Source organism: Drosophila rhopaloa, unplaced genomic scaffold, assembly GCF_018152115.1.
Source record: "Drosophila rhopaloa isolate 14029-0021.01 unplaced genomic scaffold, ASM1815211v1 contig_115, whole genome shotgun sequence".
Lineage (NCBI taxonomy): Eukaryota > Metazoa > Arthropoda > Insecta > Diptera > Drosophilidae > Drosophila > Drosophila rhopaloa.
Window position 1 is genome coordinate 17,684,071 of NW_025334990.1, and position 23,912 is coordinate 17,707,982.

At 38.7% G+C, this 23,912-nt stretch overlaps 5 protein-coding genes across 6 annotated transcripts in view; 3 read left to right on the forward strand and 2 right to left on the reverse strand.

Annotated features, from left to right (window-relative positions):
* The window catches only part of LOC108049321 (potassium voltage-gated channel subfamily H member 8), a 64,725-nt gene that overhangs the window by 32,969 nt on the left and 7,844 nt on the right, over window positions 1-23,912 (reverse strand). For both annotated transcript variants that reach the window (XM_044461881.1, XM_044461880.1), the window contains exon 3: window positions 2,086-2,214. In XM_044461881.1, coding sequence (XP_044317816.1) covers window positions 2,086-2,161 — 76 coding nt within the window. In that variant the 5' untranslated portion in view covers window positions 2,162-2,214. The remainder of the gene's footprint in view (window positions 1-2,085; window positions 2,215-23,912) is intronic.
* Window positions 5,710-6,210, reverse strand: LOC108049322. The gene has a single exon (XM_017130464.1). It carries the CDS (start codon window positions 6,208-6,210, stop codon window positions 5,710-5,712), a length of 501 nt encoding a protein of 166 aa, XP_016985953.1.
* Window positions 6,968-7,626, forward strand: LOC108049323. The gene is made up of 2 exons (XM_017130465.1): window positions 6,968-7,048; window positions 7,114-7,626. Exons 1-2 carry the CDS (start codon window positions 6,968-6,970, stop codon window positions 7,624-7,626), a joined length of 594 nt encoding a protein of 197 aa, XP_016985954.1.
* Window positions 11,925-15,257, forward strand: LOC108049360 (phenoloxidase 2). Its single transcript, XM_017130514.1, has 6 exons — window positions 11,925-12,333; window positions 12,399-12,534; window positions 12,902-13,396; window positions 13,516-14,143; window positions 14,552-14,804; window positions 14,884-15,257. The coding sequence occupies exons 1-6, from the start codon at window positions 11,978-11,980 to the stop codon at window positions 15,080-15,082; spliced, it is 2,067 nt and encodes a 688-aa protein (XP_016986003.1). The 5' UTR covers window positions 11,925-11,977; the 3' UTR covers window positions 15,083-15,257.
* On the forward strand, window positions 22,002-23,879 carry LOC108042385. The gene is made up of 2 exons (XM_017120620.1): window positions 22,002-22,106; window positions 22,170-23,879. The coding sequence occupies exon 2, from the start codon at window positions 22,185-22,187 to the stop codon at window positions 23,721-23,723; it is 1,539 nt and encodes a 512-aa protein (XP_016976109.1). The 5' UTR covers window positions 22,002-22,106; window positions 22,170-22,184; the 3' UTR covers window positions 23,724-23,879.

Sequence of the window (23,912 nt, forward strand, 5' to 3'; positions counted from 1 at the left end):
AGCTGAATGGCAGCTCGAAATGAAAACTCATATGGCACACAATAAAGATAATCTGCATGTGTGTTGGTTCTACAACAATATCAACAAGCCAAAGATATGTTCTAGAAATGAAGAGTAACTGCAATAATTCCATTTATTAGCAATCAAGGACATTTTGTCGCTGGAAACTCCGGAAAATAGCCAGTGAATTGTTTACACTCACTCTCTGTGGCAAATTGTCGTTTCCTTTTAACAAGGAAACTGTGAACTGATTGTTAAATACATTATTTTGCAGCCACCGCAATAACCAACAAATTAAAAGCAAATTTACTTAATGTATTGCATCAATAAAAAGTTCGGTAAAAGTACTGTGGTCGCATTAAGAATTAAATGCACACGTTGTGCAAAATCGAATTTAATTGTTTGCACTCCAATTAGTGGCTTTTATAACTGCACTTAAGCGAACATGTATCAAGTGTCAATAGTTTGACTGCTAAATTTTTAATGACCTGTTGATTGGAGTTTTTTTGAAGGTCAACAGCTCACTGTACTCATCAGGCAATTTGCAACTTAATTTAATATTTATCCACAATTTTCATCTCCATATTTGTTATAAATAACAGACAGTTTACGGAACTATTACTGGACAGCCGCAGGCTAAATCACTTGCAGGATGCTTTTTGTTTGAGCCATTTGACTTCCGGCGACAACCACATCCACACGCTCAACTGACTGACTCCGGCTCATTTAATATGCTTATTTTATTATTTATGCCTCGTAAAACCTTTTTAATCCCCCTGCCGGCTGAGCATTTCATTTCATGTTCAGAGTTTGCGACAACTCGTAAAGACAATTATCGCTCCCTGTGTATTTCTGTGTGCGAAATAAAACAATTAATTTATATGATGGGGGGCTGACATGTTTTCTTGAGGCAGGAACCCAGCAATGTCAGCACGTGTGTGTCCTGCAAACGTTTGCCATTGCCAAAAGGAAATGCCAAGTCGAGTTGTATTTTTCCGAACTTGAAACAAAATATGACAGAGATCGGGAAAATATAAACGATAAAAGGGAACTTAAGCCTTTAATTGCTAGTAATTATTAAAACTATTAAATTTACTACAGAAGAACTATAAAATCGATGTGCAATTTGGTGGTCAGAAATCTTTAACTAGTAAATACCTTATTAATATTTTACTTTACGATAAACAGATACAAAAAGAAAATATATTTTAAGTGTTTTTCTCAGATCATTACATTTGAATACGAGGAAAATACCAAAAGAAAAACCTTGGCAACCAAAACAGGCACTGTTTAATTTACTGTAAAACATTTTTGCTCTCAAAGGAATATATTTTTTTTAAGGTTTCCACGAGCCTCCTCTTTTGTGTATTTTGTTTCGCGGAAAAATGGGTGGGAAAAGTGGGCATGTACGCACAGCAGCACATAGTTTTAATTTCCCAGCGCAGGGAGCTGTATTTTGCATGCTTGATGGGCAGATTTTCAATATGGATAAGGTCTACCCATATATACTACGTATACTATACATACATATAAAGCAACAATTCGTGACCGGTCGGCAGTTTTCCCTACGCGCGAGCACTTAACTGACATGTTCCCCTGAGTCCTGATGTCCCAAATTTGAGAAAAATACACGGAAACAAAATATAGAAAATACCAATTACCAAAATATATAAATAATAGCATATGTTGCATAATATATCTAACAAAAAATCAAGAAATAACTTATAATGTCAAATTAATCATATATTTTTGGAGTATCATGTTTTCGAAATTAATATTTTGTAATTTTAAAATTTAACATAATAGACCCCACTTTATGTAACTTATATAATATTTTCCTAATTTTATTCTCATTTATACATTTTTTCTCAGTGAATGAAAAATAAACCCGGATGCCTATTCTCGGAAATCTCTTATGCGTACTTTTTTATGAGTTGACCAAAACGATGCCGCTTTTGGCTTATGCCAGCTCCAGTCGGGGCTCCCAATAAAAAGTGTCATAAATATTACATTACAAAAATCATATAAAAACGAAGCTCAGAGGGCAGAATGTGGGGAATCGCTTAGCATTAGCATTTCACTTACGGGTGCCATCGAACCGCGTGGCGATTGTGTCGAGGAATGTGTTCTGGGGCGCTAGCAGCCCCTTGCGGGCTGGCATGGGAATGGTGGGGCCGGTGCGCCTCTTGAAGCGCTCCTTAGGGCGTGGCAATGCTGCAATAAATTAGAAAGGAAAACCCTCATTTATTTTACTGACAATTCTCAAATTTTCAATTAGCAAAATGAAGCAATTAAAGCCCCAAAAATAAATTAGAGTCATGAATTTCAATGTTCATATCACCATAATAAAATTTGGTCTCATAGAAATTCATAATTCTTCATCAGAAGCAACAAACAAAACTTTTGTTATGAGATCGTTTATTATAGCTTTTATTTAAGTTGTATTTAAAACTTAAATGCACATCTAAAGCAACTCAAGGAACACAAGTGAAATGCAAAAAGAATGAGGGTAATGTTGCAAAAGTTCTGCTTGTAACTTCCCCTAAAATAATGAAGAATAAATAAATGTTTCACTTTATACTTTATGCTTTATGCTTTATGCTTTATATTTATATATTTGTATTTTTATTGAGTATGATTATTATTGTAGAAAGACAGAATTTTAGTTGTTATTAATTTACGTTAGAGAACGACTACTGTATTTATTTTAATTGGCTTTTTTCGATTTATACCCATGGCATTGTGTGCTTTTCGACGGGCTTCCATTTGTTTCTATTTTTTAAGCCAACGGCGCGCGGATATGAAAATATTTGTATGCCAACACTTTTTCATTCAGCTAGTCGAACAATGAAAACTGAACTTAAATGGAAAACATTGCGAATCCATTTAGCACAGTGCGTTGAGGTGTGTACATCAAAATCGACTGTTTTTTGCCGCTGATAGGCGTAATTTCTTTTTGCCCGCAGGTGCTGCTTGCATTAATTTCCAGCAACAATAAATACGAGTGGTTAAACGGCAGCAACAAATAACCGCAACCGCAACAGCGACAGCTGTTGGGCTCTCTCCCGAAGTAAAACTAACAAAGGTTCGGCTGATAAGAGTTGGACGTCACAGGCGGCATGTTGACATTGCAAATGCTGAGAATTAAGCATAATAAAAACATTCATCCGCAAGGATTATTCACTAGATATTAAGATAGTTTTTTAGACTTCAGGCAAACAATAACAATAAAATAGTATCAGGATTTCGCAAAAAAAAATGGGTGATACCCAAAAATAAAATTGTATGCCCGGATTTTACACAAAAAAAAATCGTATTATACATATTAAATTATATTTTTTTGGGTTCGATTCATACTTCTGTGATTAAATTTGTATTTATTTACATTTTGCAATTGAAAATACAAATTTTTTAAGTATAAATCACAAGGAACATACAGGATCTTCCAAAAGCAAAACAAAAATTTTGAAATAAATTATTTTTATCACAATCAATCAAAACCCTTAAATACACTTTCAAGCTTAGCCAGGAGCTAGAGTGCCAACCACAAGTAATATACTAACCGGACTCAATTAAGCAACATAGTTTAGTGGTTAAATTCCATGAAAATCATGTCCCAACGCACCCTAACAAGCTTGTTTCCCTGGTTTTGATAACATGTCCGATCCAGAGATAAACCCTATTTGGCAGCCTGCAGCCCTCAGCCTTGTCGGAACATTCGGTTAGCCATCGAATGCAATTCTGATTAATATGCCTTTAGAGGGGGGCCAAGCCACTATGCCACCCACTGAGTGGGAGTGGGAGGTTAAAGGTTAAATGCAGAAACAGACACACATTGCTTGTGCGGTTGTACCGCAAAATTTTCATTTCCAACATTTCCGGCCACCAGCAGGTGGCAGGCAGCATATGATTTCTCCAATCTGGTAAGCCCCGACATATGTATAGGTATGTGCATATATATGCACAGACACGCACGCAAACATGCGGCGGCATCTGCAACTGTTTGCGAGTGTGTGTGTGTGCAATTTCCGTTTCCGCCTTATTCCACATGATTAGGCTGATGATACTTGGGTTTTCCCATCTCTCATCGTGAGTTTTTCCTCTTGCGAAAAAGGCTGAAGGATTTCTTTTGCCAACGTTACGACGTGGTAAAAGTTATTTATGCCAGCAAAATAATCAATGCAAGTGTTGGTTGTGGGGGCAAAATCAAAACTCAAAGTGAATTTCCAATTTCATAAATGTGCATAGCACACTTTCATTTAGCTAACAAGTATTCAACAGGAAAAATAACCATGTTGTATTTGCATCCAATGAAAATACGTAAACAAAGTTTTAAGCAGAGAGGAAAAACGATTTTTTTTTTGTAATATTTGGTTATAACATTGAAATGCAGATAGCAATTATAAATTGTTTTGCAAGTTTTTGCCCTTTTCATGTTGGCCTTTGTTGGAAATTTATGCCAGAAATGCAGATAAGCAGACAAAGTTTTAATAACAAAAGCATGTAATGTATATTATTGAATAACACATGCTTTTAATTCCAATTTAAAAAAATCTTCTATTCTTTTTAAATCATAAACATATGCTGGGGCGAATTTAACAAGAACATCACTTAAGGCAAAACACTTAACTTAAATACATTTAAGCAATTTTCCTGTCTTCGCGTTATATTAAGTAAATCTAAAAAGCAAGTCAGACAACAGCAGCTTATTTCCTTTCAATGGAAAACTTGTTGTTGTTACCAAGCAGTCATGTCTAAATATTCCACGAAAAAGGTTTTAATAATGGGGCCACTTCCTAGACACCTTGCAGATATGTGATCAGGCCATCTAGGCAAAAAGGAAATTATCTTTAAAGGAGATTAACAGGAGGAAAATATAGGCAAACGCCCACGGGACTCAAATCGAGCTATGGCCAGCATCTGGGAAATCCCTCACGCCAGAAGTCCGGCGTTCATTTAAGCAAATTTGGCTTATTTGGGAGCACAGCTACCTAATAACCACGTTAAGGCGAAATCGCCTTGTAAGAGGGCGAAACGAGTTTGGAATTTTTAATTCCGCCTGCCGCATGTGGCGTTTTTTTTGTTTCTTGTGGAGGAGGGAACGTCAGACTCCCGAAAAAACGGCACGTGCCCCATAAAAAAACGGCAAGGAAAAGTGGCTGTCGGGGAAAAGGGAAAGCTCGAAAAGCGAAAATATGCTTTTCTGGCCATCCCACATGCACACTCGGCTGACCAATAAAAGGAAAGGCAGTGGAACACAGAAGAAAACTCAATTGCCCCAATTTTATCCATTCCATTGGCCACCTGCCCACGTGATTTACACAGAGAAACAACTTTGGGAGAAATCCAGAAAAGCTTTGTTGAAAAATTAACAATATTATTAAGTTATAAAGAACAATATACGAATTAAGCCGCTATAGCTAATTTTATTTTTTATTTTAAATTTAAATATTACAAATGAATTACCAATCAATATCCAAAATAAAATATTTTTTTAACAAAATATTTTTTTTAACAAAATATTTTATATTAAGAAATTTGTTGCAAGCAAAAACAACGCTATCCAGTTTTCAGATAAAAAGGTCATATCGCTTTATTCAAAGAACTTTTTAATTTAACAATAATGTTGGTAGTGCAGTTTAAACATGAAAAAACTATAACACGTGTTCCCGATTTTCCCGGGGTATTTTCCCAAGTGTGAGACTCCTATTACTCCTTGCCAGCACCGTTTTTGTGACTCCTTCTTTGCTGAACCCTGCTCTGGATAAAACCGCGGATCAGCTTATGGTGATTTACCACGAAGTCGAACCACAGATTCATGTCCGACTCGAAATTAAAGGCCGGCATGGCAGCCATATCCGCACGGAAGCCACGGATGTAGTAGGACACATCCTTGGGCCAAGGACATTGCTTGGGAACGTTGCTAAATCGGTCCATGTGTTTGCGACCCAGTTGGATGAAGGCGATCTGGTTTTTATTGGACAGCAGACTGCAGCCATCGATTCCAGACAGATTGAATAAAGTGAAATCACCGCCCTGACGTCGAGGTAAAACAATTCTCATATTCACAAAGAACTTGACCACCGGCTTTTGGAATTCCAACTCAATGTTGAAGGTAGGTCTTTTAAGGCTCTTACCCAAACCACATTTCAGGCGCGATAACATCTCGTCGGGATCTTCACTCAAACAGGTGCAATTCGTGAAAACCATGTCGAAGTTGGACTGAAAAAAATAACTTTACAAACACTATTCCTCATTTTAAAACACAAAAAATCACCTTGGCATTGGTATAATAAATGCTGTAAAAAATCAACACCACTATCACGCAGAATTTGCAATACATAATGTTGCAGCCGTCGCTCACGATTCAGGAATAAAATTATTATCATTTGCCATGGTTAATTACAACTGCTCATTTGTGCAGGTTGTAATCCATTTGACTAATTACTCTCATTTATAATAAGCTCTATTTTTTTGTGCGAAGCGTTAATTGACAAAGAGATTACAGGTGATTATGGAGCAACGCCATTAATGATCCGATTAAAAAACTAAGCCATTAGTGATTTAAACTAAAATCAGCTTAAATTTATGAGAATTATTGAGAGTTACTTATTGCTCAAAATTTAATTACTAATGCAGCATAATTTCTGGTTGTGGCTTGGCATCAATAATCTCACTATGCATATATGCATATATTTCCTGTTCATTATTTGGCAGCTCATTGTTTATTATTGCTATAATGAAGCAAGCAAATGGGCTTGTTCAGCTCAATAAGCGCATCCAGTCGACTGTATTTAAGTCTAGATTGGCTCCACTATCACAACAATGATGGTTGTTATTCCGGCATTAGTCACGCATCAGGTGATTTTGGTTTCGAATTTTCCATTTAGGCGATGCATTTAAGCATTAATTCTATATGTATTTGGCATAATTGGAGTGGCTTTGTTCGGGCCTGCGGATGAAGGAAATGAAACCGAAGACTTTGGGCGCGTGGATAATAATTTTCCTCTGCTGTCTCCCTAATTGGAAATTGGAGGCGGAGGCAAAGGTGCGTATGAGTGATATGATGCACGGCATGTAAATTAATCTCAACTGCTCGTTTGCATTACTCAGAATAATTTTGAGCTGCAAACGGATAACTTTACGTGCAGCAGCGAGGATGTGAATTCAAGGATCATCAAGGAGTATCGCTGTGGTATCAGTAAGGGTTCCAAACGCCGCACTTGGCGTATGGAATTTATGCTGGTACAACCTGTTGCTGACCATGATTTCTTCATGAAAATCATCCTGCCGCGAAGGAGACCCCTCACGGACTTCGTCCTGCTGAATGTGACCACCGATGGCTGCCAGTTGCTGGCCAATCGCAATCAAGTGCCCCTCATGCGTTTGGGCAGGAACATCATGGAGCGCTTTAGCAACTTCCCCAAACAGTGTCCCTTCGAGGCCAATGTGACCTACTACATCAGAGGCTTCCGGCTGGACCTGAACCTCCTGCCCGCCGTGGACATGGAGACCCCGGTTCACGTGGAGCTCAGTTATCGGAGCAAGCAGCAGGGACTCAGGTGGATCAGCGGCTACTTGAAGGCAAGTGTTCAAAGGATAAGCGACAAAAAACACCCCAAGTAGGGGATACAATAAAACGGGAAAAAAAAGAGTAATCCTGGCTACCATGACAGCTCCACGATTTTTCCAATTCCCAAAGGAAATACTGTCGATCCTTTTCTTCAAGTCAAACTATTTGTATTGGCAAAAGAAAATATAAATACAGGTAACGTTAATATACTTCAAAGTCTCTTTAAATCAAACAGATGGTAGAGGTACAGATTATAAACTCTCTGGACGCTATTTATAAATATTTTTGAATTTATATAATTTTTATAATTTGAATTTTTTATACAACTCTACAACCTGTGTAATAAAATATATTTTTTTCCCCGTTTCACCGTATTGGTTTTACTAGATTTTTCCCAAGGAAATATACCCTCTTTAAGAAGAAAATAAATTAATGTGCGTATGACAAATCGGCAGAGGTGAGCATATGGCCACGGAGTTAATATTGCAGAAAATCATCCGCCACCCGTCTAAGTCTCTGTGCCTGTCTCTTTCCTCCCGCCTATCTCCGTCTCTTTCCCAGTCCCCTTTTCCGTGACAGTTCAACCAGATGATGTTGCTGCTGTTGTAACAGTTGCCGTTCCTACCATTCCATTCACGGCCATTCTTTCCATGTCATTCCACAAATGTTGTTCAATTACCTGCGCTCAGACAGAAGCAGACAGATGAGGGTACACAGAGAGAAAAATATAATAAAACGAGTACCCTTACTATTTTATACATTCAAAAACTCATCCCTTTTATAATTGATATACGGAGGCCTGCCATTCTTCAATTCATTTTCTTTAAAGACAGAAAAGTATTCTGAAATAAAAATTCCATATCATAATCCCATTAATTGTGTCAATTTTCCCAGTGGATAACTATTCTGATATACAAATTCCTTATCATAATAATATTTGGCAGTGCAGGCAGGCAGCATTATGGCGCAACTGGTTGAGTGTGTTTATATTCGAGTTTGTTCGACTGGCATTTGGCGCGACACTGCTGAAGCAACTGCCGCAATTTGGCAGTTGACAGATGACGAGGCGGTGGGCAACTAATAACCCACCTGCCCCGCCCACACCTGTCTGGGCAAAAAGCGAAATGAAGTGAGAAATGTGACAATGTCGTCAGTTGATGATTTGTTACAGTTGCCTTCTGCCGGTAAATGTAACTGAATGGACTTCCGACGGGCCATGTGTTGCAGTTGCCACAGGGAAAAGAGCAGCTCGCTATCAAAACGTGTCATCAGCAAAAAAGACTGTGTGGAACAAATGACTATGACAAGTTCTCACTGGTCATCGACATTTGAATACCCTATAAAAAGGCTTTCCATTGAATATTTACATGGACTATAGCATTATAATTAAAATAGTTTCAGGAGCGGTATTTACTGAATTATTGACTACACTTTTCGATCTATAGAAAACCAATATTGGTAGGCCCACTTTCGATACATAAATAGGCTTTGTTTTCCTACCACATCTTTTGCTTAGTTTCTTCTTTTCTTCCCTAGTGGCCGACAGCAATAATTCATTAACACTCTTCCCCTTTCACTGACTTTCACTTACACTAACTGACACTTTCTCCCCAAGTCCCTTTCTCTGGAAATGCTGGACGGCCTTTCAGGAATGAATTTTAATTAGATGTCAGGGATTTCCATGCATGTGTGGCTCATTTCATTGGAGTTTGGTAAAGTCGCCTGTCACTTGATTTGATGGCCAGCAGAAGCGGCTGCCAACACTGATTCTGGCTAAGATCCCTTTTCTGATAAGGTCCCAAACTAATTAAGGCCAACTTTTAATTGGCCAGTTCCAGCTGGCATGTGTCTATCAAATTTAATATAGTTAACATAAAAAACAGTCTCATTTTATAAAAAAAAAAATAATACAAAATCAAATATTACGTGAATTTGTAAATTATCTTTACTTGGTAATGAAAAACACAGGTTTTATGCCTTTGGCGTATAATAAGAATATTTCTTTAATTAACAGGTTAAATAATTATTATGTTCATTATATTAATACAAAAAAACATTAACTTTTTTGTCACTTAATTTCGTAGAAATTTTAAAACCGTTGGGTTATAATGAAGGGGGATAAAATGCACCAAAGCATATAAGTTTATTTGTTTTGTATATTTTAAATAATTTTAAAAATAATATTTATGCCAGCTTAAAGAAACACATGCACAAACACAGCAATACCATTGAATCAATAATCCAACAAAAAGAGGCAGTATTATTACATTAATTTATTCTGCTTAAAACAAACAATACCGACTAAACTGCGACACCCTTTTCCATCCACTTTTAGACCCTCCCACATTAACGGAGCTGATAAGTTGCAAACAGATTAGAGCCATGAAAATTTAATCAGTATTGTGCCCAAGTGGGCAAACAATTGAAAACGAAGCCACCTCCAAATTTTGATAAAACCCTGCCGCAAATTCCTGCGGTTGGCCCACAACTAATGAATAGTTTAGGGTGCTTTCGAGGAGGCATGTGTTTTTCAAGCTCGCCGCAAAGTGCTTAAGCTGAAATCTAAAATGTAAGCCAGTGGGTAATTAACGCCGCCCACAATCCTTTTTATGGCCCAGACTTTCGCATAAAATGCCATGCAGAAAGAGTGCTTTGCGCCTTTTACAAAGTTGCGTGGTTTTTAAGACTTGTCAAAAGTTTTTGGGTATTTTTTCGCCGGTGAGTGAAAACTTTTCACGTATCCTGCCGAAAAGCTTTTCCCTTTGCTTTTGCCTTTCTTGGCTTTAATTCGATTCGCACTGCCAAGTTCAACAAATTAAATCTTGAGAACCTCCTAAGACTCACACACGCCCACACTTTATAATTAATTAAAGCAAGTTTGTCTTTTGGCCAGGAATCTGGAGCACATTTGCCATGGCTGTCGTTGAATATTCAATGAAAAATGACATTGCTGGGATAAATATTTGCGTGGAACAAGCGTAAAAGTCAAGTGTTTACTGGATCAAGTCGACTTAAATTTGCTCTTGCAGGTGATATTTTAAGTTAGGATAAATTAAAGTGTTTATTCTAAATATTATCAAATCATAACACTATTTAACTTTTATTACAGAAATACCAATTCGCCTACAGTATCTTCCGCATTTAAAAATCCAAATAAAATAAATAAAAGTAAAGTTCTGTAACATCATCCTCAAAAAAAGAGGGTATTTTACTAGTACGTTGTGTTGGGCAAACAAACTCGGGCATAAAAAGTCATTTTCATGTTGTTATGGCCAAAGTGCAAAAATTGTGAAAATTCATCTTTTCAATTTCCCCCGCACCCGCACTTTTATGCAAACTTGTTTTTCCCACTTTTGTTGCCGTCAATTTCACAGATTAATGCGCACACATTTCAACGGCAAAGTCGCCAGCAACATTTATTATTGACAATGGCCAAAAGTTTTGCCATTCGCTTTGCTTTCTGGCCAACATCCTTCTTCTGACCAGACGGCAAAGCGACAAAAATTGATTTACAGTATAGATATTTTAATCATCAAAGCTCTTGGCCTTTAGTTCTTAGCTATGTGCTGCCATGCACCCCCGAAAAGTAAATTTATGGGCCATGTCGAAGGAAGAGAAGTCTGCTTCGAACACAATTTATGGCCTGACACTGGGCGGTGGGTGGTGGGTGTTAAAAGGGGGCGTGGCAGCCTGTTGAGTAAGTTTTCGGTGTTATTTCAATGCGAATAAGAAGCTTTTCCGGTGGCCTTCAGGCTATTTACTTTCAGGAGTTGTATTTCGCGTGGTCGCAAAAAGGTTTCCCTGGTACTTTTCGGCAAAGACTTAGAAATTCAATTTGAGCACCCCACCCGGAATTAATAACTTTGCAAAACTTTATATAATTTATTGGAAATGGTAAATATTGTGTGTTTTCAAATTGTAACAATTTTTGTTACATCAACTTCCTAGCTGTCCTATTAATTTGATGGATATAAAACAATGTAAACATGGCAAGACTTATAACATTTTCTGGAAAATCTTGTAATTTAAAAATAAATATATTTGAACATGAGAAACCCTGATATAAAATTAAAACCTTATCTTAAAAATATATTCCGAAATTATGCAAATAAATACTTTTTTTATTTTTAGGTACCACGGTTTTCTTATCATTGCATTTTAGTTAGGCAAACCCAAGCAAACCGAATGCTTTTTCAAGCCTTATCAGAATAACCACACAGTTTGCTTCTGTGAGAAAAAAAGGCTCGACAAATGCAGTATGTGGTTAGCATGTGTTTTTTGTGTTTTTAAAATTTGTTCAGATTGCCAGTTGACTATAAAAAGCCAGAGTTTCGCTGACAAAATCACAGTTCTCAAATAGGCTTCGTCGAGTGCAGTTAAACAGTGGAATTCTACAGGAAAATCATGACCAATACGGATTTGAAGGCCCTAGAGCTCCTGTTCCAACGTCCTTTGGAACCGGCGTTCACCACTCGAGATGCGGGTAAGACCGTGCTGGAATTGCCCGACAGTTTCTATGCGGATCGCTATCGCAATGACACCGAGGAGGTGGGCAATCGCTTCTCCAAGGATGTGGACCTGAAAATCCCGATTCAGGAGTTGGCCAGCGTTCCCAATCTGGACTTCACCAAGAAAATTGGACCGAAAAACCAGTTCTCCCTGTTCAACAATCGCCATCGGGAGATTGCCAGCGAACTGATCACACTTTTTATGGGTGCCCCCAATCTCAGGCAATTCGTGTCACTCTCTGTTTACACCAAGTGGGTATTAAGTAATTTTTAAAAATACTTGTTGGGGTTAACTAGGAAATGGTTTATTCCCTTAGGGATCGTGTGAACCCCGTGCTGTTCCAGTACGCGTATGCCGTGGCCATTGCCCATCGTCCGGATACGCGTGAGGTGCCGATCACTAACATCTCCCAGGTCTTCCCCAGCAACTTTGTGGAGCCCTCCGTCTTTCGGGTAAGTAAATATTGCATATATAATGGTGCCACATAAAACTCTGCCAAAGAATTTTTATTCAGTTTCACAGGCAATGTATGAAATTCACTGAAATCTTTTTAGTTGAACTTTAACCAAATATACAATTTTATTGAAATATAAATCCTTTTATTTAAAAGGTATAAATTAAAAATTGAAATAGTTATTTTAAGCCATAAACAAACATTAGGAAGTTAGGGGTCATTGGACATTTTACCGATTTATAACTAAGCTACTAAAAAGATTAATCTCTAGTTAACAAGCATGGTATTTTAAGTAATGTAGGCGCCTAGAAAACTTGTTTATATTAAAAAATTAAAAATAAATGGTATTTTTTATTTAATTACAGGATGCCCGGCAGGAGGCTTCGGTGATTGGAGACAGTGGCGACCGTGTCCGCGTGGACATTGCGCGCAACTACACGGCCTCGGATCGCGAGGATGAGCAGCGATTGGCCTACTTCCGGGAGGACATCGGCGTGAACAGCCACCACTGGCACTGGCACTTGGTCTACCCCACCACCGGACCCATGGAGGTGGTCAACAAGGATCGTCGAGGAGAGCTCTTCTACTACATGCACCACCAGATCCTGGCCCGCTACAATGTGGAGCGTTTCTGCAACAATCTGAAGAAAGTCCAGCCCCTGAACAACCTGCGGGTGGAGATCCCTGAGGGCTACTTCCCCAAGATCCTGTCCAGCGTGAACAACCGCACCTACCCGGCCCGAGTGTCCAGTCAATTGTTGAGGGATGTGGACCGCCCAGACGCCAGTATCGAGATCTCCGAAGTGGAACGCTGGCGGGATCGCGTCCTGGCCGCCATCGATCAAGGATATGTCGAAGATGTGAGTCTGGGAACCTTTATAAATCTATTCAATTTGAAAGTCCATATTGATCATTTTAGTCTTGTTATTCTCTCAGCGATTGCAATGTAATAGAATATTTTGATCTTTCTTATTCCCAGCCCTCTGGCAACCGTACGCCCTTGGACGAAGTTCGTGGCATTGATATTCTGGGCAACATGATTGAAGCCTCGCCAGTGCTGTCCGTCAACAGGACCTTCTACGGCAATCTGCATAACGAGGGGCACAACATCATCTCCTTTGCCCACGATCCCGATAACCGCCACTTGGAGGAGTTCGGTGTGATGGGCGATGTGACCACGGCCATGAGGGATCCGATCTTCTACAGGTGGCACGGATTCATTGACTCGGTGTTCAACAAGTTCAAGGCCCACTTGAACCCCTACAATGACGCTGAGCTGAACTTCGATGGCGTTTCGGTTACCTACATCGAGGCCAAGATTGGCAAGTCCAATACCAAGGCCAACACACTGTTGACCTACTGGCAGAAGTCGAGTGCCGACTTGGCAGCTGGCCTGGACTTCGGTCCCTCGGCCAACATCCTCGCCTCCTTCACCCATCTGCAGAATGCCCCCTTTACCTACACCTTCAATGTGACCAACAGTGGAGCCAAGCGGACCGGAACCTGCCGCATCTTCATCTGTCCCAAAACGGATGAGCGCAATCAGCCACTGCGCCTGGAGGAACAGCGACTGATGGCCATCGAAATGGACAAGTTCACGGTTGACTGTGAGTACTTAATGTAAATGTAACAAGAAATATTGCAGTTTAGTTTTCTAAAAAGGTTTGTTTTATTAACGATTTATATAAATATATATAAATTGTTAAAGAACCAAGTCGTTTTTTGTTCAGCATATTAATTAATGAATATAATTTAAATTTCTTTCTTCTTTTCTAAAACTTTCAAGGAAATTAGTTTGCATTATAGCCCCTATTTATTTCAATGATTTATGGTAATATAGTTTAAAAACACCTTTTTTAAATATTTGGAACTAAAACTACATATTACTTTTAAGAGATTTGCTCAACTCTTGCCAGATTTATGGGAAAAGTGCATTGTAATTTTAAGCAGAGATTTTGGTTTCCCCCTCCTGACTTCTCCTGATAACCCATTAACATTATTCAATTATTCCCCAGTGGTGCCGGGCGAGAACACCATCCGCCGCCAGTCGACGGAGTCCTCGGTGGCCATTCCCTTCGAGCGCTCGTTCCGCCCAGTGGGGGCGGACTACCAGCCCAAGGCCGCCGACGAGCTGGCCCGCTTCCGCTTCTGCGGCTGTGGGTGGCCACAGCACCTCCTGCTGCCCAAGGGCAACGCCCAGGGAATGCTCTTCGACCTGTTCGTCATGATTTCCGACTACACGCAGGACTCCGTCCAGCAGCCCAACACGTGAGTGGTGCAGACGCAATTTCCCCTCATCACATTACATCCTGACCTTCTGCTTCCCCCTCTCCTTGTCGCCCATTAGACCCAATGATGCCTGCAGCACGGCTTACTCGTTCTGCGGTCTGAAGGACAAATTGTATCCTGACAGGCGCACCATGGGCTATCCGTTCGACAGGCGACTACCCAACGCCAATCTCACGGAATTGGTCGGCGCCTTTGGCAACATGGCCAAGACCGATTTGAGGATTGTCTTCAACGATCGCGTGATTGACAAGGCCTAGATGATTGATGGACTCATTCGAACTGCCCCCAAAGATCAAAGGAAACGGACCTCAAAAGGAATAACTCTTGGAACTCTGCATCTACATATAACATATTTATATCTTTTTCATTTGTGATGTTTTTTCGTGTTGAATTATATATTTTATACAAATAAATATAATTATTGCAAACAAACATCTTTGGAAACTGTTTTTTATTTATGGTAAGCCATTGTTAAATAATTCAAATAATAAATTAAACATCTAAATGTTATCTAGCATTATACAAAATCATTTTCAGCAACTATAGTATTTCCTAAGAAATTACTCTGAGAATAGCATTCTAATAAATATGTATATCCAATTATCCAGTCAGTTAAAATGAAACAAAAACAAAATACAAAATTGCAGTTTTCTATTTTGTATAGTTCAACTTCCGGAGAAATCTACGCCGCTAAGGAATATAAAGTCATGAGCAAGACAGCTTAAGTAGATTTGTATTTATTACTTTTTCCAAGGCAGAAAAAAGATTACTCGCTTGTGTTGGCCTTAATATAGCCAGCACACTGACACGAAAGACAGCCATGGATAGATAAATATTTACTGATATATCCTCGTCTGGGAATATTTGCTTGCTAAATATTTGCTTTACATTATTGAATATTATTTATGCCGAAGCTGGACGGATACAGAGCCACAGAAGGGCGTTTATTTGTCATAGACAGACACGCCCACAGCTGGGCGGGCTAATCCTATTAGACTTCAAAGCGGTTTGCTCGACAAACTTTGCGATTGCCCAGGTCCAGAAGGCCTTGACTTACCACCCACCACCCACTGCGAAAAATAGGAAAACATCCTGGGAACAGCCAAGGAAAACCGCTGCACGTGTTGCGCTTATTAATTTTCGGCATTTACCGGGTCGAGCACTTTAATTAGACATCCACTCGATGTGGATAAAGTTCCAGTATACGAATTAGGGAAAGACAACAGCTGCAGCTAACAAATTGATTTTTAATAGATTTTTATGACTGCCTGGGAAGGCCAACTCAGTTCGCGCCACATGACGTATACGTGATGAAATTAAGTTTCTGACTGCAATCAGTAGAAGCATGTTCAATCGCTAATTGGGTTGATTTCGCAGAAAGAGCGAAAAGCCTTAAGTCACTCCACAAATGAATCATTAAAAGCAAGCCTTAAAGCACATGTTTTAGCTAAAATTCTTGCTTATCAAAATCAAAATATAAATGTAAGCAAGCTCACGCTTAAAGCGAAAAGTTTTCCCATGCCGAAAGATAAATAAAACAGCAACATTTTATATTATCTCCCGCTTTAAACCGAGTTCAATGCGCCCATACAAAAAGTTGGGGCTAATGTTGACAGGGCGGCTACGCAATTTAATCTCTTTTGTTGCCTCGCACTGGTCTTTTTTATTTCTTTTCAAAGTTGCATATTTTATGACCGTATTTTTGTGTGTCCTGCAACTGGTGTAAACTTCGCCAGTATTCAAATTAAATTACAGCAGAACGGTCAATTTGTGGTACCCTAACGAAAAGTGAAGGCGTTTTGGCTTTGAGAGGATTTAAGCTAATACATATCCCCGAGGAAGGCAAATACACTTTGAGCGTTATAAAAGGTAATAATAGTTGAAAGGAAAGGAAAAACGACAGAGAGAGAGTGTATTTCTTGGCTGCCCCACAGCTTTTTATCACTTCTTCCTTTTTTCAATCATTAGACCTGGCCACAGGACATTCCCACTCACTTCTTTGCATTTATTTATGTGGGTAAATTGTAGAAAATTAAAAAATAGACAAAATACGAACGAAGCAAGCCAGAAAGTTGCCAAGTCCCTTTAATTTATTTTGCTAGCTGGAGGGCAGAAAATTTGTGCGGTTTTCCAGGGTTTTTCTCGTTTTCCCGGGGAAAGGCGAAATGCTGCCACTTAGGCATAACTTTGGCTTTAGCTTTGGGTCGTTTTTCCCATATGCTGTTAAGGGGACCTCGGCTGTTTGCTGTTATTGTTGCCATTAATGTTGCTGACTTTGGCCCGTTTTGGTTTAAGGGTTTGAAAAAATATTTGCTTGGGTATACTTGGCATATTAGCATACTTTTTCCCACCCAGCGCGTATGTAATAATTGTAAATAATGAGTTTTGGGAAAAGTTTTGGCGCTGATTAGGGAAGCAAATGTTACAAGCAAGCAAATACATAATCTCCCAAGTCAACAATAATTGTTTACTGCATTCGATCTGCGCAATTGGTTGCTTAATTTCTGTGAAATTTCCATTCAATCAAATGTGAAGCCCATTAAAAAGTCAATCGTGAATGGAAGCCAGGCAGATTCAATTGTGTAAACCGACCTTGCCCCAATGCATTTTTCACTACATTGTACATGTGCTTGATCTATGAAAAGTAAAATCTGCAATGTATAAACTTCACGTGCCATAGCTAAAAGTAGATTATCACGGGCGCATTCTTCCACGTATTTTTATACCCTTGCAGAGGGTATTATAATTTTGGTCAAAAGTGTGCAACGCAGTGAAGGAGACATCTCCGACCATATAAAGTATATATATTCTTGATCAGGAATACCTCCTGAGATGATATAAGCATGTCCGTCTGTCCGTCTGTCCGTCTGTCCGTCTGTCCGTCCGTCCGTCTGTCCGTCTGTCCGTCTGTCCGTCTGTCTGTCCGTCTGTCTGTTTCTACGCGAACTAGTCTCTCAGTTTTAAAGATATCGTATTGAAACTTTGCACACACCCTTCTTTCCTTTGCACGCAGTATATAAGTCGGAACGGCCGGGATCGGCCGACTATATCCTATAGCTGCCATATAACTGAACGATCGGAAATGCCATAACTTTGGTGTTTTTAAAGTTAGGAAGTTGGGATTTTCTATGGGTTTTACATTTGGCCAATCAATTTGACGTACCAAATTTTATAAGGATCGGCCGACTATATCCTATAGCTGCCATATAACTGATTGATCGGAAATGCCATAACGTTGGTGTTTGTAAAGTTAGGAAGTTGGGATTTTCTATGGGTTTTGTATTTGGCCAATCAATTTGACGTACCAAATTTTATAAGGATCGGCCGACTATATCCTATAGCTGCCATATAACTGATTGATCGGAAATGCCATAACTTTGGAGTTCGTAAAGTTAGGAAGTTGGGATTTTCTAAGGGTTTTATTTTTGGCCAATCAATCCCATTTAACAAACTTCATAAGGATCGACCGACTATATCCTATAGCTGCCATATAACTGAACGATTGGAAATGCCATAACTTTGGAGTTTTTAAAGTTACGAAGTTGGGATTTTTTATGAGTATTAAGAATGCATCATATGAATAATTTTGGAAAATATAATTTACAGAGTATTCTGCAAGGGTATATCAACTTCGGCTCCGCCCGAAGTTAGCTTTCCTTTCTTGTTTGAAAATTGATTGGCTATAAAAAGTAATGGGAATGGAAGATTTTAATTGATTTTCAGATCGATTATATCGTTGGCAGCTGTTAAGAATATTTTAATCAATAAAGATTATCGAAGAAATTTAAGAGGTTTAAAATACACAATAATCAAGATTAATATATATTTAAGAATATAGTATAATATATTTAAGAATTTATTTTTAGCATTTTATCAAACTTTTTTCATTAGATGAAATATCTATCAAAGCCTTAGAAATATTTGATGTATAGAAAGTCCAACATATTGCATTCTATTTCCCTCGAACACATGTAAGCAGATTGTTTGGTGCTATTTTTGTCGCCTGTGCACATAAACATTGGAAAGGGAATCCAGCCTAATAATGCTTGCCTTATGCCAATAAAACATTAAATGAAATAATCCAGCTGGTCTGCACAAAACCGAGGCCAATGACTAGATGGATATTACCCCCAGAATGAGCTTGAACTTATTCATGTACTTACAAGTGGGGATGAAATAGTAGCATTGAAGTGTAAGTAATGTATCCATCAAGCTATCCATATTTTTTAGAGCTAAGTGGTCTTATTTAATTTTAATTTAGCCACAATATTTAAATAGAGAATATCCATAGTTAAGCAAAACATCACAGTAATTGTTACCTATTATTCTGACCTCCGCTGTCTGCAGGGCAAACATATGGATATGTTTGCTTTGGCTGACATGCCTGAAATCTGATATTGATTTAGAACTTTTGTTCCTTTCCGCGAGTAACACAGTCCAACCACAATGCGAATGACAGAACGCCGACAAGTGAGTACTCCTTTTATAATAGGACATCATCATTATTACCATATTCAACATCGAATCCGATTGCGATTCAGATGCGAAACGTCCTGAATCCTGAAGCATGCTAATTGTTTGCAATTATGCTTTGAGCCAGCTTCACTTTGTGATGGAAACGGAATTGGCAGCGAGAAATCAGGAACGGCAGCACTTGAATGCATCAAAATGCTGAAATATTCCCTCGCTCGCTTTTCAAGGGGAATCAGGTTAACCGCAGGAAATTCATGTTTAATTGAAATGCCATAAGGTCTGCCACCATATTTAGATAATTGGAAAACCGCAGCAGAGCATGGAAGTTATTTCGCAATTAATTGATATCATTTTAAGCATGCATGGCTGGCAGAAAGCTTTTAAAGGAATTTAAATTTATATACCAAAATCGTTTAAATTTTTTAATCAATGGTTTTAAACAATAAATTCTCGAATTCTTCTGCTTAATACCATTTAAATGTTGAATTCCTCTGTTTATGCCCATCTAATAACAATTAAATTTAATTTAGCGCGTGCTTTAATTGTTATTTAAACCCTTTGAAATGATTATGGTAATTCTCGCTGTTAAATTTGCTATATATTTTGGGGCATGTTTATTTGCCACGCGCTGGCTCGCTGACATTTACCTTTCGCATGGCAATGGTAATATTTAAATTAATTGCTAATAAACCGCCTTCGATTGTTTACATTTGTGCCAGCGACTTCGACAGTTCATCAGGTTCAAAACTGTGTTAATTTTATAATTTCTGCCGCTTTGTTTATGGCCCCATTGCCATTGACTTAAACAAATCACTTTTATCTGCCCCTCTTCATTTCAGAAATTCAGGTGGTAGTACAACAGCCGACAGCTGTGTTATTTTAGCGTCCAATGCGATACGTTGGGAATTTATGTTTTATGCACAAACACACATCGTACATGGGGAGTAAATAAACAGGCAGCTTGCAGCTTCGTTTGTTTTGGCAAAAAAAATTAACACAAATAACAACTTAAGCTATAAAGTGCTGCTATAAGCTATTAACTATGATGTCAGAGAGCCACATGTACTGCCGATCTCATCTGCCAGGCACTGAGAGAAAATGCGATCTATGTTTGATCACATATTTTTTCAATCTATGTAATATGGTAAATTTTCATATTGTTTTCCTAGACATAACTACTGTTTTTAGGAAGTAACAGTAGATTACTTTATTAATTTTTGTAACAATTATTAACCAAATTTAGATAAAGACAATTTCTAATAAAGTGTACACAAGTTCACAAATTAATTAACCATTTATTTATTATCATTCTATACTATATTCATACACTGCTCTCTGTTGCGTGTTAATAAACTAATATTCGTTGCAAAACAATTTTAAGCGGTTGGTAAGACAAGTATTTTAAATCATTAACACATTTTTAATTATTAATTTAGATTTCTTTTTTTCTTCAGTGTCTCGTTGCTATGAGGATTTTCCTTTCAAATCTTAAATGATCACGATCAGAAGTGTGTCGGAACTTGAACTTGGCAAGGGTATTTGGTTATTTAATTGCCATAAAAACAGTCATAAAATAATTTTTCACATGTGCATCGCTGTAAGTTTATGGCCATTGCAGAATGAGATGGGTTTTACTTTAGGAATGAAACAATCACCTCTAGAACTTTCAAACAGGATTATTAATGCTCAGCGGATTCAAATAGTAAGACATCTTATTAAAGCAACAACTAAATCTTTACCTTCACGAGTTTTTGAACGCCTTTATCTTAGGAGCGCAAACTCAGCTGGGTTTTCACAGCAAATTAAGTTTGTCCCCTTCAATTAAGTAAGTACGAAAATATTCATTTCCTCGCACCTTGATATTTTTCCCAGTTGGGCAAAGGAACGCGGTTAGAACTGCGGCTTCCCTGAGGCATTTTGAGGCTTTGTAGCGGGCACAATGTGCATAGAAATGCGATTCAAGGCAGGGACAGACAACAATTATTCTTATTCTCATTGCGAATGTGGGCGGCGCACATGGGAAACGCTCTTGGGAAATGGGAAATGGGAAAACAAAACGGAAGGCAGCGTCGCCAACATCTGCCTGCATTATAAAGTTTCAACGGGACAAAAAGAAGGAAAGTGAATATTTTAATTTTGCTAGAGTGCAGTCCATGTATAGACACGCTTAATGATAATATCAGCTTTGCTAGTGTGTCCGCAATGCAATTACCTTCATACTACCTTCATAATATGATATACTTATGGTAATAATAATACGATTTTAAACAAAGTTTAAAATAAAACACTTTGTTAAATGTGTGTTTTTGTACGGCACTTTAATTTAAAAAAATAATTTCTTAATAAATGTAATCTTTTTATAATGAGACCTAACGCCAGCTCAGTTCCCTTTTTAATAAATGTCCGCTGGACAAAATATACGTAATGTTTCTACCATTTCACATTCTTTTGTTTTTAAATTTTTCAAGTAATATACCTAATCTAGAATTTTGATCCTCCAAACCGCGTTAATGACATTCATGGCCACCAGATTAAGTCGCTGGGGGAAAAGGATAAACTCCCTAAACAAATCTATATCGAGGGTGCCAAAATTGCCCCAGCAGGGGATTGCCAACCGGCAGATGGCTTCTTCAATATTCCAGCCGCAGAGGGATCTTAACTTCCCCAATTGCCAGTGCTACGGACCCATCCATCGGGATCCGATATCCAAACAGCCGAGAGCTCAAATTATCTATCTAGGTCGTAATCCCTACGAGGAAGTCTAAGGAATGAGCTGCTTTGAGGCTTTAATCAAAGCATTGGCTAGCGGTATCCAAAATTCGGAGTCCTAAACAAATTCTCAGCTAACCACTCATTTTTCTGTGTACATAGTGTTGTCCTACTGTCATGAGAAGTCTCCGGCGTGGATTTGCCGCGGCGGCAGTTGGAGATTTTCGGAAGATATCCCCCAAGTTGGGTCAGTCCTCCAATCCCCTTTTTTCGTGGTGTCCACCTGCTCCTCCTCCTTCAACCAATTTTGTTAAGAGCCTGGGATCAAACAATTGGAACTACCTAAGACTAATAGAAGATCCCGAGCTGCCCAAGTTGGTAAAACTTTATGAGCAAGTATGCCGATGTAGTCGTAAAGGTCACCTTGGGTCAACCAGTCTTAAAAGATCTGAGTTGGACAATCCCCCAAGGAAATTATGGGAGAAAAGCACGTTTCACAAATACACCAAAGGTTCAAAGCGGTCATTGGAAAAGAAGAACATTGCAACAAATGAATCAAACAGCAGTCAGAAAGATTCCGGATCAAAAAACACGGAGTTCAGTTGTAGGCATCCTAAGAAGCATATAAGATTTGATATGAATAATCCCCCCAAGAAATCTAGGCCAAAGAGCAAGATCCCAAAGCAAACCAAAGATAAGAAGAACTTGAAAAAACCTAAAACTTTGAGAAGTAGGAAATCATTAGGCAATAATTTATTCAAAGATCTAAAGAAGGATAAGTTGGGAGACTTCATCTTTTTTAAAGAGGGTCCTGGCATACAATTTACTAAAGACTATGTAATTGGCGATAATTTTGGGACAGGAGAAGAAGATTTGTCCGCAAATGAAGATGCCTCACCCCATGACAGTGGGCCTTTAATGGAAATGACATCGACATGGAGCGGCCCATCCAACAGTTCCTGGCTGCCAAGGATAGTTTCCAAATATGTCAACCCCGTCGATCTGTTTCACTTTGCCCCGATTAATTTGAAGGCGCACAAAGATCATTTTGTATCCTTGCATTCCAAGAAACCGAATGCTTTCAAACGCCGATGGTCCACAGTTCCTTGGCCACAATCTTCTGAACTCAGCAAAAGAAGTATAAGCGGAGTCAATCTGCAAAGTCCCATAAAAAAGGAACATAATGTTGCCAAAAAATTGTTGAAAGAAAAGGCAGCTACGTTATCTATAAAAGGCTTTAAATACCATTCCTTTCGTGTTAATTTCTGGCCCAAAAAGCGAAGGAGATCGGGTAAGACTGTATCCCGTCCATCAAAAGTTGTTCGAAATAGGTGTGAATTGTGTGATTTTTGTCGACCGTCCAGCCAACCCGATGAACCATTTATGATCGAGATGAAGAAGCGCAGGGATCGTGAAGAGCTGCAGAGATACTATCTCAAGATGGAGGAAAGAAACCAGGAATCCCGTGCAGCAAAGGAGTACTCTAAACAGAGTTCTAAGCCCCAAGGACATAGGACATTTTCTGATTCCAAGCCTCTAGGACTTAATGTAAATTGCAGTTCCAATCTCAGGAAGATGCGCCACCAACTGGAGCAATGTCTGACGATCCTGAATCTTTGCAGACTCCTTGTCGAGGTCCGTTTGCGACTTTCAAGAACCCAAACAGAAAGCAAAGGTTGCCGCGGTGGTTTTTGTGCCGGTCCTGAACCAAATTAGTGCTCAACTGAGTTGGATCAGGACCCACAAAACGCCTGAAAACAATGATTGATTTCTATGCTTAAGCCCCATTCGGTGGGTTTTTAACTACATGTATTTTATCCTTGGACCAGATCTTTTTCTGATGAAACTGAATAAATAATATATGTTAATATACTTGTTTTACTTTTAATCACTGAATATAAATAG

Coding starts and splice junctions, on each gene's coding strand:
- LOC108049322 (XM_017130464.1), bottom strand. CDS start 6,210: ATGGTTTTCACGAATTGCACCTGTTTGAGTGAAGATCCCGACGAGATG.
- LOC108049323 (XM_017130465.1), top strand. CDS start 6,968: ATGAAACCGAAGACTTTGGGCGCGTGGATAATAATTTTCCTCTGCTGT. Junction 7,049..7,113: donor AATTGGAGGCGGAGGCAAAG/GTGCGTATGAGT, acceptor TGCATTACTCAG/AATAATTTTGAGCTGCAAAC.
- LOC108049360 (XM_017130514.1), top strand. CDS start 11,978: ATGACCAATACGGATTTGAAGGCCCTAGAGCTCCTGTTCCAACGTCCT. Junction 12,535..12,901: donor TGGAGCCCTCCGTCTTTCGG/GTAAGTAAATAT, acceptor ATTTAATTACAG/GATGCCCGGCAGGAGGCTTC. Junction 14,144..14,551: donor GGACAAGTTCACGGTTGACT/GTGAGTACTTAA, acceptor ATTATTCCCCAG/TGGTGCCGGGCGAGAACACC.
- LOC108042385 (XM_017120620.1), top strand. CDS start 22,185: ATGAGAAGTCTCCGGCGTGGATTTGCCGCGGCGGCAGTTGGAGATTTT.